Source organism: Pimephales promelas, chromosome 21 (genome assembly GCF_988280905.1).
Source record: "Pimephales promelas chromosome 21, fPimPro1.hap1.1, whole genome shotgun sequence".
NCBI classification, from domain to species: Eukaryota; Metazoa; Chordata; class Actinopteri; order Cypriniformes; family Leuciscidae; genus Pimephales; species Pimephales promelas.
In genome coordinates, this window is record NC_142789.1 from 27,579,077 (window position 1) to 27,597,059 (window position 17,983).

General features: G+C 36.8%; 3 protein-coding genes across 3 annotated transcripts; 2 read left to right on the top strand and 1 right to left on the bottom strand.

Moving 5' to 3' along the window:
- Positions 1–1,447: 1,447 nt before the first annotated feature.
- svbp (small vasohibin binding protein) lies at positions 1,448–4,785 on the top strand. The gene is made up of 3 exons (XM_039673302.2): positions 1,448–1,580; positions 2,078–2,233; positions 2,879–4,785. Exons 2-3 carry the CDS (start codon positions 2,123–2,125, stop codon positions 2,963–2,965), a joined length of 198 nt encoding a protein of 65 aa, XP_039529236.2. The 5' UTR covers positions 1,448–1,580; positions 2,078–2,122; the 3' UTR covers positions 2,966–4,785.
- fbxo2 (F-box protein 2) lies at positions 4,509–7,688 on the bottom strand. Its single transcript, XM_039673482.2, has 6 exons — positions 7,584–7,688; positions 7,006–7,070; positions 5,665–5,791; positions 5,453–5,548; positions 5,233–5,371; positions 4,509–5,038 (listed from the first exon to the last, which is right to left on the bottom strand). Exons 2-6 carry the CDS (start codon positions 7,040–7,042, stop codon positions 4,904–4,906), a joined length of 534 nt encoding a protein of 177 aa, XP_039529416.2. The 5' UTR covers positions 7,043–7,070; positions 7,584–7,688; the 3' UTR covers positions 4,509–4,903.
- Positions 7,689–8,783: 1,095 nt separating this feature from the next.
- Positions 8,784–17,666, top strand: phf13 (PHD finger protein 13). The gene is made up of 5 exons (XM_039673481.2): positions 8,784–8,950; positions 9,684–9,724; positions 11,302–11,403; positions 14,604–15,273; positions 15,538–17,666. Exons 2-5 carry the CDS (start codon positions 9,686–9,688, stop codon positions 15,762–15,764), a joined length of 1,038 nt encoding a protein of 345 aa, XP_039529415.2. The 5' UTR covers positions 8,784–8,950; positions 9,684–9,685; the 3' UTR covers positions 15,765–17,666.
- Positions 17,667–17,983: the final 317 nt, after the last annotated feature.

The following is a 17,983-nucleotide window of genomic DNA, read 5'->3' on the forward strand; positions in this document are numbered from 1 at the left end:
GGCTGAGTGACTGCACCTCCCGACCCACCGCATTCAGTTTGTTCAGGCTGGCTTTCCACAGACCTCTCGTAAGACTGGCAGTGGCTCATGGGAACTCCCTCGCGCATGCCAGCTTTTCCTAGGGCGCTAAAGGTCGGGTTAAGAGTAAAGACTCAGTGGAAAATCTGTCGGAGGGGGTCTGTTGAATTAAGGATCAGTTGTTCTTCCTTGGATATTATTACAGAAGCGAGTGCTCTCCTGTGTTGGGGATGGAATCCAGGAAAACACATCGGAATGTGCCATGATAAATTTCATGTGGCACAGCAGTGCCAAAGGGCATAAACATGAGGACAGCTATATGAGCGTCCAGTGAGGGTTCGTAAAACCACAGCATCATATATGGTCAAACTGAACTAAACCCATCACTGACACACATGTCTTATTTTGGGGCATTTTTACAATTATACGACTCCTCCACTCTAATGACACAATCCAAACGGGATAGTTTATAGTCTCTTTGACATTTTTATGCCTCATCGGGCTCTGCCAGGTATCGTATTAACCAATATTTACGTAAATGATGATCTGTCTGCCTTTGCCGAGAGCTTTTAGCAGTTTTTTCCTAGGTGGTCCATTTGTGTCTGACAACCTGACACCTTCTTAACTCCACATACAGTTTTCTTTATTTCTGGTCGGTGACGTCATCTGATAGGATAACAATAACTGCTAGCGTAGAGCTTGAGACAGCTAGGCCTTCTCTGGGGAAAATGTCTTTAAAAAGAACAAAATGAGCTTTTAAATTATGCCACGCAAGTAATTCAATAGAAAGACTGAAATACATTTAAATTCCAAAGTGGCAGGGAGGTAAAAACTAGAGTGAAGTGTTTTTATTACTATTTCTCAATGATTTAGCACCTCTGGGAATGGTATGTAAGATGAGGCGGTCTCTATAGATAGTAACGCAGTTTGGCCAATTGTTAATAAATGAAAAAATATGTAAATTTAAAAAAAAAAAAAAATTTCAGATACACTGTTGTTTTAAAAGAGTACTATGCAACGAAATTGCATAAATCAAGTGTAGCAAAACTATCTTTGCATCTCAATCCTTAATATTAGTATAAGAGCGACCTCTTGTGGTGGTTGCCTTTAGTTTTGCGAGCAGCAAATGCAGCCTAAAAAAACGAAACCATTACAACAACACTGTATATTTTATTCATTTATATTTTATAATGCTTTTTGTGCGTTTATACAATACTTTATGCTTTAAGTCAGTTAATAGTCTACAAAAAAGCTATTATATTTTCACCGTTACATCACCTAACTGAGTTTAATAGTTTAATACATTTCAATTGTTTATTTATTTTTTTAGTGTAGGTTATATTTGTTGACCTAACACAATTTATGCATATAATAATAAAAAAAATAAAATAAGATAAACACACATTTAACGTTTGACTTACGTATGGACCGCTTGAACGGAACGTTAATAGGAACCTTGTAATTGCTAGATTTTCTAACCGGGTTTATTTACAAGTGACGCCAAACGCGCTAAACCAAGCTAGCCTCATCTTTGTTGAGTTGTTTTCGTCAGAAATCATAAGGTAAGATTAGCACAGATCTTTTATTATTTTCTTCATTTGTTTCCATTTCTTATAATGTTCATATAAAAATTTTGATAATAAACATAATGTCGTTTCACATTTTGACATGTTTTGCTAGCAATGCTATTTGCTTGATAGCTTGTGGTTTATTATTCAAATGAAATGTATATTTATTGCACTTATTTTTGACGATATTCTAAATAATAATAATAATTACAACAACAATAAAAACTTTACACACATGGTGTAATATAATAAAGCTATACCAACTGTTTTCAAACTGGGAGTGCTAGGAATTTTTCGAAAGGAAATGTTCAGAGAAAAACTAAAAAAAGAATAATGAAAAATAAACAAGTAAATGTGTAAGAGAATAAATATATTATACATCTATAGTTTTACAGTATATAGAAAAACTATATAATATATAATACTATTATAAACAACATAATAAACATGAGTAACAATCTGTTTTATTGACTTTTTTGTCTTTATTTCAGTGAAATAATACTCTTGACTCCAGATTGTGTCCATCTACTTTTAAAATGGAGCCAGCATGTCGAAAAGACAAACAGAAACAGCAAACGCCGACCCGTGGAGACAGAACGAAACAGAAATCAGCCCAGCAGGAGCTGAAGCAGAGACAGAGAGCAGAGGTGACCGTGATCTTCATCCTCATACAGATGATTACACATATACACAGATATGATTAAATTGTGCCAGGAAATCCTGCCTCTTAGGATGGTAATTCAGTTGTGTGATTCACCACCAGCCAAAGTGAAAATGCTTGCACTGCTTCTATTTTGCAATCGTTATTTTTATTACAATGTAAGTGAAGGTTTATTTAAACAATATAACTAAATATCAAAAAGTCTTTGTATGTCGCAATTTATAAAAATAGAGCTGAAGAAGAGGAACATGTTTTGAGAGTTTAAACAGCAGTGGAACCTTCTGTTCAAAGTCACATGATCAATATGATCAGTCACACATTTGCATAAGACTTAAATATTTCACATCGTAGTAAAAGTAAATGCGCTACCGTTCAAGTTTGGGATCAGTAAGAATTTATGAAATCAATACTCTTATTTAGCAGTTATGCATTTAATTGATCAGAAGTGACTTTCATAAAGTCACTCATTTACTTGCATTTAGTGACTTTAAAATGGCGCAGACTTAAACGATTCATATATTCATTTCTTTCGTTAAAATGTCAAAAACCCTATAACTTTTGGTTTATTTCCATGTATTTAAATTGCACATTCATCTCAGTTAGTTTGCTCTCTGTTTCTGGTGTATTACAGATTTACGCCCTGAACAAAATCATGACTGAACTTGAACAGCAGCAATTTGAGGCCTTCTGCAAGCAGATGCAGTCTCAAGGGGAATGAGAAGAACTTATGTCAAGGCAAACATTCGCTGGTTAGGGTTACGTTACGATGTTACTACTGTATATACACGTCATTTAAACCTAAATGTACCCGCTGGAGAATGCATGGCTGTATTGGTGCTCAAACACAGTACTTGAATCTTAGTGTACAATCACATCGCAAACATTGGGTATTATGTACAAAACCAAAAATATCATCATATTTATTAGAGAAACACCCTTTAAAAAGACATTCACTTACTCGTTAATGCCGTTTCATACGATTGTTAATTGTAATGTTTTATATGATGCAGTGTTTACTGTCCTGAACGAGTATTACATTATGTATGAATGTACAAAGCAAATTTGTGACCGGAAGGAAACTATTATTTTTAGTTTATCATTAATTTATTTGTGACATACTTTAATACTGATTAATGTTCCTTTTACCACACAGTTTTTGTTTAATTTGGTTATTAAAAAAATCTTATCTTGGAAAAAATATAAAATGATTTATAGCCTTATTTTCCTATATCCCACTGTAGCTGACGCCCTCTTGGTTTTTCAATCTGACCTGATTTTAGATCATTTAAAGCTTTTCACTAGGGCTGTCAAACGATTAATCGCATCCAAAATAAAAGTTTGTGTGTACATAATATATGTGGGTGCATTGTGTATAATTATTTTGTATATATATAAATACACACACATGCATGTATATTTAAGAATTTTTTTTTATTTATATATAATATAAATGATATATGAATCTATCTACAGTATATACATGAAAATATTTCTTAAATATATACAAGCATGTGTGTGTATTTATATATATAAAATAATTATACACGGTGAACCCACATATATTATGTACACACAAACTTTTATATTGGATGCGATTAATCGCGATATTTATTTATTATCATGCAATTTTGGATTTGCCACTTTGAGTTTCTTTATTCACACCCCTCTCCTTCTGCTTCAATGTAATTATAACAAGCAGATGTAAATGTATACCAGTAAGTAGTTTAGTATGATATAGTTAACAGTAAAAAGGAATTAATACTTTTATTCAGTAATGATGCATTAAATTGATCAGAACTGATCATTTATTAAAAAATAAAATAAAAAAAATACTGTTTTTAACTTCCTGTTCATGGAATCCTGGAAAATGTTTCACAGTTTCCTGAAAAACAGGAATTAACAACTGTCTTCAACATTGATAACAATAATAAGAAAGGTTTCTTGAGCAGCAAACCAGCGTATTATAATGATTTCTGAAGGATCCCGTGTCACTGAAGCAATAAACTACATTTCAAAATGACTGTTTTATAAATCAAATAAATGTAGCTTTGGTGAGCATAAGACAATTCTTTCAAATACAGTGTAAATACAGTTGTCTGTTGTCCTGTGGCACAGAAACTGAATGTCTTCAGGTCGGTGGCAGGTTTGGCCATTTCCTTATCAGACCTGAACTTGCTTCCTTGAAGTCAGATGAAAAAAGCCATTTGATGTTGCCAGTTTCCAAGTCATGATATAATAATGCAAGGAAGGTCAGAAACAGATAATGTTTTGTCATTTATTTATTATCATTTTTTTTTATGTGGAGTGAGCATGATTAAGACCTATTTGGATTTTATACCACATTAGAAGATGCTAATTGCATATAGATTCTCTTAGAAGCGCATTGTTAATCCAAGATAACTCTATGTATCTTGCAGGAGCATATAGAGGTAGTTAGTGGTTGAGCAGAATGTTACTCTAAAGTAAAAAATTAGATGGTTTTTTTTTTATTCTTAGCATTACTAGTTTATCCTTAAGCTATTAGTATTACACTTAGTACAGCATGTGCAAAAATAAAAGCAAGTTGCAAGAAATTTTTTTTTTTTTGGCCAATTGATCATAAATTTATACTATATTTAAATTTATATCATATATTTTTGTCTACATACATTAGTGTTTAGAGGTCTATGGTAACAGAGCTCCCAGTAACTCTCACTCCAAACCAGCCCTGCCAATACTTGGTGTCTTGACCGCCATGTTCAAAAGAGATGAAGCGTAGGCCCGGGCCGTAGTCTGTGAACGTGTGGCTCACCTGTGGCAGAAGTGATAAAATAGTCGGTTTGCATGCACAAAACTAAGCTGAACTGAATTAAAACAACTATATAAACAGCTTTAGGTCATTGACTAGTGGTTTGCATAACGTTTGTTTTCTATTTTCCTTTTCATTTCTTTAAAGCTTTTGAGTGTGTATATTATGTCAAACTGGACTGGACTCTGCACTCATACCTTTCTCCAAGAGCAGTTGTCACAGTCAGGGTCAAGGGTCACTTCATCCGGCATAAATTCCTGAATGACCTCTTGGTTTTCATCAAGTAGGGTCACAGTGAGTTTATAAATGCTCCCACAGTCTGTCCGGCCACTGCACCTAAACACTCAAAAGAAATTATTGAATGGACAACGTGACGAAACAAAATCCTGCCATATTGTCCACAACATCAAGGCTTACCAGTCCTCCACATTGACAGCTGGCTGTGCAATATCTAAATTTTCAGGGTCGTAACCCTCTTCCAGCAAGTCGATCACTTGTCTTTTTAGACACAGCCTGGAACAGCGGACAGAAAAAGACACTGATGTACAATAGATGAATGAACAACACACACCGAAACACAAGCAGGGACAGTGTGAAAAGTGAAACACGCATGGATCCTTCTTTCTTACTCATAAGAGGTGGTGAAGAATTTAGTAATCGATTCATCGTTGTGAGTGTATCCGCAGTCCCCCGGCATGTCCTCGGTCCGCCACTCGTCGCCTCCATTCTCGGTCAACTCCCAGTGTTCCAGACCGTCTGGTGAAAATACATGTGACACCATATTAGATATTTAGGTGGCTACTGATCTGGAGAGTTGGCACGTGATCGCAAGTGAGTTGTACTTCATCTGAAACTACATTTAAACAGCATTTTTATATTCTTTTGTGTTATGCATGCAGTATGGCGTTTTAAAGGTGCGGTAAGTGATTTCTGAGAAAGTGGATCACTGTAGAAAGAGAGCTGGCTGAGAGACATTACAAAAGAAGATCAGGCAAGAGCTTTAGGACCTGCGTCAATATTTATAAAGCTTTACAATGCTTAATAACCAAGTTTGTTTTGTTGTTTCTGCTCCATGCCCGGGTAACATTGGTTTTGCTGTGTTTCACAGACCCAAGATATGCTGTTGTAGTTATTTTAGCTCTACTAACAGGACATTCTTGAGTGTCATTGTTTGTCTGGAGCTATTCCAGAATGCAAGGTTAAAGGGTTAGTTCACCCAAAAACTTATCCCGTAATGTCCTCACCCTCAAGCCATCCTAGGTGTATATGACTTCCTTCTTTCAACCTTCTTTCTTTTCATTAAAAAATATCCTAGCTCTTCCAAGCTTTATAATGGGAGTGAGAGATTTTGAAGCCCAAAAAAAGCACATACATCCATCATAAAAGTAATCCATACGACTCCAGGGGTTATTAAAGACCATCTGAAGTGAAGTGGTACGTTTTTGTATCATAAGCGCTGCGTTTTACCCAAAGTTGAACATTTTTCAAATCTCGGCGACCAGTAAAAAACGCTGGGCGCTCGGCGCTTCAGCGTGCAAAAGCGCCTCGTTATGCTCATGGCACGGCGCTCCGATGGAAAACTATTGAAAACGTACGCCAGATGCGTGAAAAAAACGCTTTGGTGGACACACGGCCTTACTGAACATTTAATTAATTTTTAATGGAATATTTGTACTTTTTTGTCACACTTTTCCCTTATGCATTGCCTAACCTAAAATCAACCTAAAGTTTGGGGTTGTCAATGTTGAAAACAGTTGTGGAATCCTTAAAGAATCCTTAAAAACTTTTAAGGATTCTTTGATGAATAGATAGTTGAAATTAAAAGCATTTATTTGGAATAGAACATTTTAAGACATTATAGAAATCTTTACTGTCACATTTGAAACATGTAATACTTCCTGAATAAAAGTATGAATTTCCTTAGAATAAATGTTGTGGAAATACAGTAAATATACATGAATATAACTTACCATCTCCATTAGGATTTTTTAGAAGGTTTCCAGACATTTTGTTGAATCTGCTTTTCCAGTAACCACTAGAGAAAAGGCCAGGGCAGATAAAAAAAAAAAAAAAAAAAAAAAAGTGTAAAAAGTGACAAATTTTTTACACTCTTCGTTGCAGTGACTATTGTATTTTTTATCTCTTAAAACTCCGCAATTCTTTTGTATCATTCATCCGCCTGGTATTGATTTGATTTCCAGGATCCTGCGGTAGTGCTTGAGTATTGGATTTCTGAAAATCATCGCCAGGAAACCATGCATAAATTAAAGCCCACTATTAATGCAATAATAAAGCTGACAACGTTCAACAGAACCATTAATTATAAAGCAGTAGTGTTTCTTTTCATTTGAAAGAGAGGCATTTGCTCAGTGAAAACAGTGAATGAGGACTAGTTTAGTTCTAGTTACTGTAACTCATATGTTTCTTGCTGTAACGTTAGACCTATTCAGCATAAGGAAGGAGTCTCTACACATACATAGATAAAGTAAAGTGCATCACAGAACAATCATAAAAAGGCAATGCGTCATAAACACGGTCCAGTACTTACAGTGAGTGTGTCCACTCCAGCCCAGTGCTGTGTATGTGTTTTTTGAGGGCAGAGGCTTCCTGTAATATGATCTCTCTGCAGACCCTCTCTGATTGGCAGAATGAGGCACATGGGTGGGGCGTACTACATCAGCAGCAATTGTAATCACCCTGACACTTCTGCAAGCACATGTGCACATTAGCACAAATGTCACTCAATTTACAGAGGAAAACCACAGCTGAGCTGACATACAGAAAACAGAGGCAATCTTCAACAGCCAACACTATAATTCGTGAAGGGTGGAGAGAACTGTAATAATCAAGCCTTGTCTAAACCACTTTTTTTTTGTTTCTATCTACTTAATTTTTCATGATGCTAAAATCCATGTAAAACTGTTGGAGTCATAGCATTGATTTTTTTTTCTTTTTTGAGGTCTTTGAGGTTCAATAATGCTAAGTTTTATATATGAGAAAAGAAAAAAAATGATTATTTTCAACCTTCATTCTGACCCTATGTCTGAAATTATTTATTTTTAAGTAAAATAAGAGTGTTGCTTCTTTTAGTCGGTCCTCCTTACCTTGAGCTGATCACTCTGTTGTCAAAAGGAAAATAATTGAAAACTAAGAAGTGATCTAGATTGTGGTTCTATAATAATGTATATATCACAATGTGGCATAAAAAATAGTCCGATCGAGTCACGTTGTCATTTAGTGGTTTCTAACTCGTGGTTCCTTAGTGATTATTCAGATTTCTTTTTTTCTATGACATGCTGTAAATTACTTTTTGGAAATACAAACACATTTGAAACATGACTAATTTAATTTTCTATAAATGGATATTTTAATTTATTGTTGCCATACGATGTGCAAATATACGTTTAAACTTATGTTTTAGTCTGGAGTGTTGTGCAAGTAATAAATTATGTGAAGTTTTTTTGTTATTTATTGCAGTATTTTTCTCTTAAACATATATAAACATAATCGGACAGTTAGAGTGTAAAATATATTAAATGTGTTCTGATGTAGAGTTTAGACACTCAAATCACAGACGTTTTACAGAGTAACAAACTCATATTTGTTTTGTTTTCATTAAACTAAATATCACTTTGTTTGATTTTTTCTAATCTAATGTCCTTCTAAGTGTATAATATACACATTTTAAGTGAGCGTTATATTTCTCGCCAGTATATGAATCAAATGGGGACTTTTATTTTGGCAGATGAGCAGATCTGTCCGTCTAGGTTTCACCCATCACAGCTTCATCACATTCGGACATATTTCATCACTGTTTCCCATTACTCCTGCAACTGTCATCGCCAGTTTTTCGATTCAGGATAATTATCTGCCTCTTTACCGTCGCGTGGTCCACTATCTTTGTTTCAGCAGCAGGTAAACATGAATAAAACACCATCAACACACACATCAGTCACAACAATGTTAGCGTGACGGCTAGCCAATTAGCAAGTTCCAGCAGGGGAAGAAAAAAAGTGGATCAACTTTTGTTTAAAGACATTACAGTTCGAGCTAATTGAGTATTTAGATGTGTAATCTTAGATGTTGGTTATAATTGGTGTGTTATGGATCATATGGTGTTATTAAACTTAATAGATCAGCTGTGTATAGCAGGCAGGCTAAATGAGCTCGAGGACTGCCCATCAAAAAGGTTAAAAACACACATATATATATATTTTTTTAAATATAACCCATAAACATAGCTGTCCAATTAAAAATGTGAAGATGAATGTATGAAGTAGTCAGATGAGTTGGATTTGTTTTTGCAGTTTATGTAGGTGTGGAGATACGTGACGTGACTCTGTGCATTATAATCTCATACATTCCTTTAAAACTTTTTCATTAGTCTGTAAAGAATAATCTATTTAGTGATCGATTAAACTGAACAGTTATTCTAAGTTTTTTAATTAACTGTTTGGTCCAGTCAGATGTTACATTGATATATGAAATGCTACATGTTATCGTATCTGATGCATCATAACAGGAAAGTGTAACTTCGATATAATTGCATTTTGTGTATTGTTATGACGATGTGTCATGATGCGTGAGTCGTATGTTGTTGAAAATGTGATCATAAACTAAAACAGCTTTTTTTCCCCTTACAATATAGAAATGGACAACAGCTCGACGACTTGTCCATTTGACACACAGGTAAATATATTTAGATGTTCTAATGCTATAACGTTAACTTATTCATATATTACTTTTTTAAAATTAATATTATTCTACATGATTTTGCTGTATGAGTAACATTTTTTGTGTCATCTCAGTATTTCTGTATATGTTTTCATGTTAATCCTCTTTGGATGTGAATTAGCTTAAAATAGGCTTTCCTCGTTTAAAACTGTACGCAATGTTTGATCATCATCACATCCAAAATATGTAAATACATATCTTATTTCAGTGCTTTTACCTATTTATTTACCAACTTGATCTCTGGTAATAACTAAAGTCGTGAAAGGAAGTGTCATTGTTTTTAGGCTATCTCATTAGCAATGGCTGGCTAACTCATAAGATCCTGTTTAGGTTGATTAATTTAAAGTGTTTTTTTCCTGCTTTTCCTCATCGTATTTACAGCGAAAAATATATTTATTTTGTAACACTCGTTTTCGTTCTCATTTTGCCTGTGCATGGAGTTGCTAACTAACAAGCCTTTTAGCCTCACATTATTAAATACGATTTTAGTTACATCAGTCATGTAACGTTAGTTTGGTTGATGCAAACGGCGTTCTAATATATCAAGCGAATTCAAATTGGCGTCGATCGTGTAATTGAATGACGGTGATTATGTGTCATTATCGAATGTCGAATATTTTCACAGTTGACAGAGCCAGTGCGCGAATTCCGCGAGATGGGAATGCGCATGCGCGCACATTGCTTTACTCCCAGCCTTTGGTTAGGAACGCAAAACACTGCTTTCATTAAGACATTTTAATGGGAGTGGATTAGCATTAAAAAAAGTAGATTTGTTGATTTGTTGTTGTAATTCTCTGGTGGAGATTTCTTTGGAGAATCATGGGTAAAGTAGTTTTTTCACCAGAAATTCTGTTAACATGGTTATTTTAAAAACAAGTTGAAAAAATGTTGGTTGTATGGCTTCAACAAAAACAATTACCATCAATTAACAATCTCATAGCTCACAGTCAGTCTGTTTTTAAAGGGTTGTTGTTAATCAGTTCCCCGCCCTTTGTATAAAATTAATGGGATTTTGAGTTTTGTAACTTGACTGTTGCACTCAATAAATAGACAAATACAAGTACACTGTTCTATGTTGATTCTCCTGAAAAGTGAAAACACTCTGACACTGTAATGCATTCATATAACATTGTGTCTGTTTGAACATCCCGACCAGCCCAACACAGCAGTGACTCAGCTAATGACCAATGGCCTGTGTTTGGGGAATGGGACTAACCCATTCATTAGTTATTTTTTTAATCCATTTTTAAGTACTGTAATCCTGAGTCATTTTGTTCAATGGTTTACTCTTTCAAACTTGGTTTAACATGTTTAATTGTGTTCTGTGATTGTACAAAGTGCATGAATATTTAATGAGGCTTGCATTGCTTTGTTTCTGATTCTTTTGCTTAACAACATTTAGCACTGTTTCTGAATGTGTGCATAATCTAATGCTTTTAAAAAGGGTGAAATTGTGCTCTAAAAGTCATATTGAACTTGTAAAATAAAAAAAAAGTACATGTTGAAATGACTACTTTCTGTTTTTATTGCAGGGCTACAGTTCAACATTTAAGAGGAAACGAACGGTGGAAGATTTCAACAAGTTCTGCACATTTGTGCTGGCATATGCTGGTTATATTCCATACCCACAGGAGGTGAGTATTGTCATGTCTTAGTGATGTAACTGGGAAAATGATACTCATTGTGCTTGTACGTTTGCTAGAAAGTTCTGTCAGTGTTGCAGGGTGAAGCGGCCTTGCATTTCCTCAAGATCGCTCAACGATCTGACACATCCGACCTCCAGAGGTTCCTATCCTTGGCAGTGGTGTAGCACTGGGTGCTTTTTTTTTCTGAGCTGCTTTGCTGTTGATGCTCTTGTTTGATCCACAGAAATGGTGGTGGCTCTTATGCCACGGCCGCTGAGAGACATCTCCCTCCAAAAAAACCTCAGCCCTCCCTCCCAGGGTAAGAGGGCCACTCCAGTCTCCTCATTCTCATCTCAGACCCTGTCTCTAAGTGCCATTCTTCACAACAGCAGTGTGTGTGTATCCACAAACACTTCAGTTTCAGGACTTTCCTTTAATGGATCCTTCAATGGATGGAGGCTAAATCGAGGAAACTCTGTTGCAGGGAAATGCATGTGGGCCGATAATATCCCCAAGTGTTCCAAAACCTAGTGAGCTGCCTGCTCTCTACATAGGGTGCTGCCTTCTAAGTGCATGGGACACTCGACTCAATTGACACTTGCATGTTGTTTAAAATGAAATTGTGTAACAGATATTGTGTAATGTAGTCAGTTTTGGGTGGCAAATAGTCATTGAGGAAGGATGAATGACGTTACACCAACATGGTGGAACCCTGGTAGATATACCAAAGACTATAGACCCCTTTTGCGCCAACGTCACAGTTACGTCACGGCGCTAGCTGGAGGCAAAACAAAGTGTAAACTGGAGGCGGCCAATACAAAACAGCACAGATTCGGCTACATAATAAGGAGCTTAAATAATTTTTACTATTATTAAATGTCATCTTGTTGTGTTTGGTGCAAGAATTGATGAAAAATTAATATGCTGGATCCGGAACTTTTATTTCTAGAAAATATTCACATCATTAAAATCGCACTGTAATGTCACTCTTTACATTGTCGTGGTCTCGGCAGAACTGCGGATCGTACACACAAGTCTTGTACAGGAGAATATAGGCATCTAAAGATTTATATGCCCTCAGTTTCTATTTACGATCGGTTTCTCTATAAGGTAGGTGAAGTCAGGCCACTCAACCGAGGTAACGTACGTTAATCCTCAGATCGTCCATGCATTGAGTGAGTAAGCGTGTAGGCGGCTACAGGTCGGCTAATCTGGTTCCGTCCGTTAAAAATGACTTTTGGAAATAACAATCGTGGCCCTGGACACAGAGTGACCTTACACATTAAGATAATATCCGATTTTCTCCAGTCATTGTTAAAAAACAAGCTAACAATCCTTGCTAACTAGCGTTAGTGAAGCGGCCAGAGGGATCTTTCTGCCTCCACCTAAGCTCCGCCCACAAAAAAACGTCACCATGTTTACCAACTCTAAAGGGGTCTATAGAATTACACAAGACGCGTCACTCATATTGTTTTGAATGGGGAAAAGTGCAGCTCAATATGGTCTCAGTATAAGTCCTGCCTTCTAAATAAGAGTTAATCTGCGATTGGTAAAGTCATGGCGTCACCGAGGTTGCCGTTAAATGCCATGCGCATTAGCTTGATCCAGCCTGACAAATTTGATTTGAGTGTTTAGAAACGACATTTTAGAGACAGTTGTTGTCAACTGTATGGAGTGGTATTGCAGAGCAAATGGGCGCCATCTAATGTTAGGGCATGAATTTGCATGTTCACTCGGCTCATCGTCAGCGAAAATCGCTTGGGTGTGAACACAAAAACGTGTTGAAAAACGCGCACTGATATTCGTCCCGGTGTGTACTACGGGCCTTAAGAGAGTTGTCATGACAGAAATATCCTACTTTAGGCTTTTGTTCTGCCATGTTGATTGAGCTTATTGCAATGCATTCTGGGTATGCTTTCTTTGTGAAGAGCACTTTTTGGAACAGCTTTCATGTCAACAAATGTCTGCTGTCCGAAATGATGTCTAGGTAGGCAACTCACTATGTTTTGGAACAGCTAGTGCATTCATAATGTTTTCACATCCTTTCAGTTTAAAGAGTCTGTGTTTTTGGAAAGATCATTTATTCTTTATTTGCTTTCTCTACTTGCTTTGTTTTTCGCAGGCTACTCAGCACAAAGGAGACATAGCACTTCATAGCACACGAATAATGACGGCTTTAATAACAAAGAAACGAACAGTAAATGAGGGTATAAATAAAAGTAAGCGTAGACAGAGATGGACCCGTGAGAAATGCTCCAAAATAATCCACCACTGATGTGGGATCCATGTGTTTCTGAGCTCATTAGTCGTGACTAAGAAAGCTGATTAAGGCTTGACAGCAAAATGAGGGGGAGGTTTTAAATTCTCTGAACATAAAGTGGAAATTCATAAACCTGCCATTTTTGTGCCTTATTTTTACAGCGTGCAGTCATTCTTGGATTTCATTGTGCAGGCGCTTGCATTTGTGATGACCCGTGATTTATGTTTTTCTTAGGTGGTAGCCATTAACTTTAGGAGTGACTCTACAAAAGCGTTGCTTGGCACTTTGCTTCTCTTACTCTGCTTTGTGATGGGCATTTTTCTTTTTACCAGAGTTGGTGTTGGCGTTCATGTCATTTTTCATGTAATTGCTTGGCTTTTTTAGTGCTAAAACACTAAACTGGTTAATTGATCTAATAAAGAATTGTTGAGATTTTTACTATTACATATTCTGACATTTTAGCCTTTATCAGACTCTCTCTCTCTCTCTCTCTAGCTCAAATGGCTACAGAAATGTGTTTCTTCTTGGCTTGAGCAAAAAGTTTCTAATAAAATTTCGTAATGATGCAACTGTGAGTAGTGTGCGGGATTTATACGTTTCATATTGGACTTTTATCCAATGCCGGACAAATGATTCCTTTGTGTGTGTGTGATATATGTTCTATTTAGTCTTTATCAAACTGCAAAATGTGAAATGTTTCATCTTGGAGAGCTTAATTTGTAGGCAGTTTCATCTTGCGCCAGTGTGGTCTGCATTTCTTGTCATTACAAATATTGCTCCATAACCAGCAGGATTTGTGGGTGTGGATGATTTTCACCATAAGTCTTTGAAACATGCAGTGAAGTTATCTGGTCACTGTTTGCTCATCTTCAGACTTCAGACCAATGTTTCAGTCCAAGAAATTCAGTGCATTGGTGGTTAAAATGGTGTTTTCCATTGCTTTCCACAGGAGGCACACTTGAGGAACAGCTCTAGTCCGCCTAACAGCACCGGCAGCACTGCAGACAGTGACGGATGGGAGAACCAGAGGCTGGGATGTGGCCTCTCGTCCCCGGACGAGCCCCCAACCAAAAACCGCAAGAGCTTCGCTGGATTCAAGAGACCCGCGAGCGACGATTCGGAGCCCCAGAAACGTCCTAAGTCAGCAGGTCTTCTCCTGGAGGGTCGAACGAAGGCCGACAAGGTGAAGAAGAAGAAGAAGAAGCTGAGGAAGGGTAATGTTGAGGAATTGAGATCTTTCTCTCCATTTGCTACTCCCAATGCTGAAGGTGAGATTGGCAATTTTGGATGTACCATCAAAGAAGAACCAGAAGATTACTTCAGCATCTCTGTACCCACCACTGGCATGGGTAGCGGCCAGCCAAAACCTGCGTATAGTTCACTAGGCACCGCAACGTGGAAAGAGGAGCCTGATATCGGCCGTCCATGCTGGGACGGTTTTAAAAGTTCAGGTCCAGAGTCAGAGGATGTCGAGAAACCCTCACAACCTAAAGAAGAGTCCATAGTCTTGAAAGTTGAAGGTTTTCCTGGTAAAAGGACTGTGGTCCGGCAGGGAAAACAGGTGGTGTTTAGAGATGAGGATGGATCGGGAGACGATGAGGACATCATGGTTGATTCAGGTAAGGAGAAGGTTTCCTCTTGTTGTCTAGTTAGCCATTTTTAAAAGTAGAGGGCAATCGTATATATCACATTAAAATTGCAATCGCAATAGGTTCCTCTTGGAGTTTGGCAACGTCAAAAATACCATTGCGATAGCAGTAATTTCCTCTTGGACTTTGGCATTGTCAAAAGTAGACTGCCATCATATTTCGGTATATATGCAATTGCGGACTTTGGCATTGTTCGCAATCGCACATATTTGAATTTACTCTTTCTCTTTGCAGATGATGACTCTTGGGACTTAGTGACATGTTTCTGCATGAAGCCGTTCGCAGGGCGGGCTATGATCGAATGCAACCAGTGCAACACCTGGATCCACCTTTCGTGTGCCAAAATCCGTAAGTCCAACGTCCCAGAGACGTACATCTGCCAGAGGTGCAAAGATACAAAGTTTGACATACGCCGCTCCAATCGCTCACGAGTGGGCACTCGAAAACACCTTCTCGACTGATCCCGCTCCTCTCGTTCTTCCATCCACGTGCACAGAAACTCGATGAGTACGGAAGAGGACCTGCGTCGCGTTTTTCTGTACCTGTTTTAAATATTTCTCACCTTCCTAAATGTTTGCGTCTGGCAATCAATACTCAGATGATGCATTAATGAGAGCAGATTTCCACCGTAAGGACGGTTGGAGTTGTGACGGTACTGGCCTGAAGGTATTACACAATCCGAGTTGAGCTGGAAAGAAGGGATTGGGGTGGCGGCGTACAACTTTTTTTTAAGAGCAAAGTGGTAGCTAGAGATGCCCCTTTGTACCCATAGCTTTCAAAATTAGGTGTATTTGTTAAAGTATGTATATTCTATGAAATAACCATAAGATATTAGTTTCAAGGTGTCATTTTGTGTGGATCTTTTCTGAGGCCACCAAATGTGTATGTGGCAAAGAGTTCTGTTTGTTGGATAATGTTGATCGAAGTTTTCGTCAGCAGTCACTGATGCTTTGGAGGGAAACATCAGAAATGGTTCATGCTACATTGTGGTATTTTTTTTCTTTTTAAAGAACATTGGAGCTAACTGATGATAACAAGAGTGTTATTTTGATTTATGACGCCTGATCATTTCTACCTTTTATTGAACAAGAAACTTTTTGTTTGCATGTTGTAATATTTGACTAAACTGGTCTTTTTTTTCTGCAATTAGATGTACATTTTTTGATAGTCGTTAAAGGTTAGGGAAGGGATGAATATCAGAATCTTACAAAACACGTCGCATTTCACCCCATTTGATATATTAATACTATTTTTAGGAACAATTTTTTTTTTTTATCTTTGAATTCAAGTAATGTTTCTGGGTATTTTGCTTTTTTCCCCATTATTCTCAGTGGTGATTCTATTTATACTGCCGTGACTGTAAAAAAGTAACTTTCTTTATTCTTTAATCTTGTTTTCATGAAACTAGTCGCACATTTTGTGGTGAAATATTACCTGGACGTGTCCTGTGAGTTTTACTTAACTGCCAAAGGGAAGAACTTTTCTTTTTTTTTCTGCACATGCTGAAATCCTATGGCTTTCTTAGTAGTATTCATATTAACATTCAAAGCAGTGCTAGTATATATTGGCTCTTCAAAACTCACTGGTGGAGCTTGTTAAAGAAGGCATCATTCATGAGGGTGTATTTCTTGCCAACCAATGCGACCGGTCTAACCTGGTTATTAATCGATGAGTCTGGTTCATGTTCGTAGGCATGCTCAGATAAAAATGTGATTGTGTCCTATTAGCTGTTAAAGTCCCATCAGAAAACATTTAGCATTTTTTTTTATGTGAGTTTGTTGTCATTTCAGAAAGTACTGTTCTGATTGGTGAGATAAACACTGCGGAGAAGACATTATTTGGCACTTTAGTATGGATATTCGCTGAACCTTTTGGTATACGTTAATGTAAAATTTCATAGTTGTGAAATTGGCCTCATCTTATTTTCTAACGAGTCAGTTGATTATCCAGTGATATTTTTTTGGGATGCACATTGAAACTGGATATTCTTTAAACCCTTACCTTGGGTACAATTTGTCTTCTCATGGAAGGACATACTGGGAAGGTGTAATTTGCAGGCCAAGCTATTTTTTCATTGTTTTGTGTGGAAAAAGTGTCGCTTGTAAATTGAATTGCTTATGTTGGTGCTTTCTTTTTTTTTAACCGTTTATTAAGGGTTCATGGATGATGGTTCTGTACATTTTGTTGTATGTAGTATGATGTTAATATTTCAGGACTGTTTGTGCAAGAGAGGAGAACCGCTAAAGTTTGAGCGTGCACTGTTATGCTGAACGAGATTCTGAGTCCAATGAAAAGAAAGAGAGAGATGTTTCTGTGAAACTTCATGTAAACTTGTAAATAAAGAGATGACAATTTTAATGACATTTAAATAGAGCCATATCATTCTTATGTCGAAACTGTAATATATATTTTAGAAAATAACTGTAGAGGTCAGATGAATTGTAGTTTATCACTTTTTATTGTTTAAACTACTCTTTAGGTCAACAACATTACATGAATACATTTGTAAGGTTTTGCATCAGATAGGAATGTAACACCATTTTCTCTCAGTTTAAAAATGTGGCTTGAACAAGCCATATACATGAACATGAGACATGCAAGGGATAATGACAGTACTGGATAACAAACCGGAGAACATTAAAAGGCCCATTTTTAAATCGTTCCAAAACCGTAAGACTTT

Excerpts from the sequence above, each read along its gene's own strand:
- fbxo2 (XM_039673482.2), bottom strand. The coding sequence starts at position 7,042 with ATGTCTGGAAACCTTCTAAAAAATCCTAATGGAGATG. Across the intron at positions 5,792-7,005 it reads AAAAAATCCTAATGGAGATG|ACGGTCTGGAACACTGGGAG; the intron begins GTAAGTTATATT and ends TATTTTCACCAG. Across the intron at positions 5,549-5,664 it reads TTCTTCACCACCTCTTATGA|GCTGTGTCTAAAAAGACAAG; the intron begins GTAAGAAAGAAG and ends CCGCTGTTCCAG.
- phf13 (XM_039673481.2), top strand. The coding sequence starts at position 9,686 with ATGGACAACAGCTCGACGACTTGTCCATTTGACACACAG. Across the intron at positions 9,725-11,301 it reads CTTGTCCATTTGACACACAG|GGCTACAGTTCAACATTTAA; the intron begins GTAAATATATTT and ends TTTTTATTGCAG. Across the intron at positions 11,404-14,603 it reads ATATTCCATACCCACAGGAG|GAGGCACACTTGAGGAACAG; the intron begins GTGAGTATTGTC and ends TGCTTTCCACAG.
- svbp (XM_039673302.2), top strand. The coding sequence starts at position 2,123 with ATGGAGCCAGCATGTCGAAAAGACAAACAGAAACAGCAAACGCCGACC. Across the intron at positions 2,234-2,878 it reads AGCAGAGACAGAGAGCAGAG|ATTTACGCCCTGAACAAAAT; the intron begins GTGACCGTGATC and ends GGTGTATTACAG.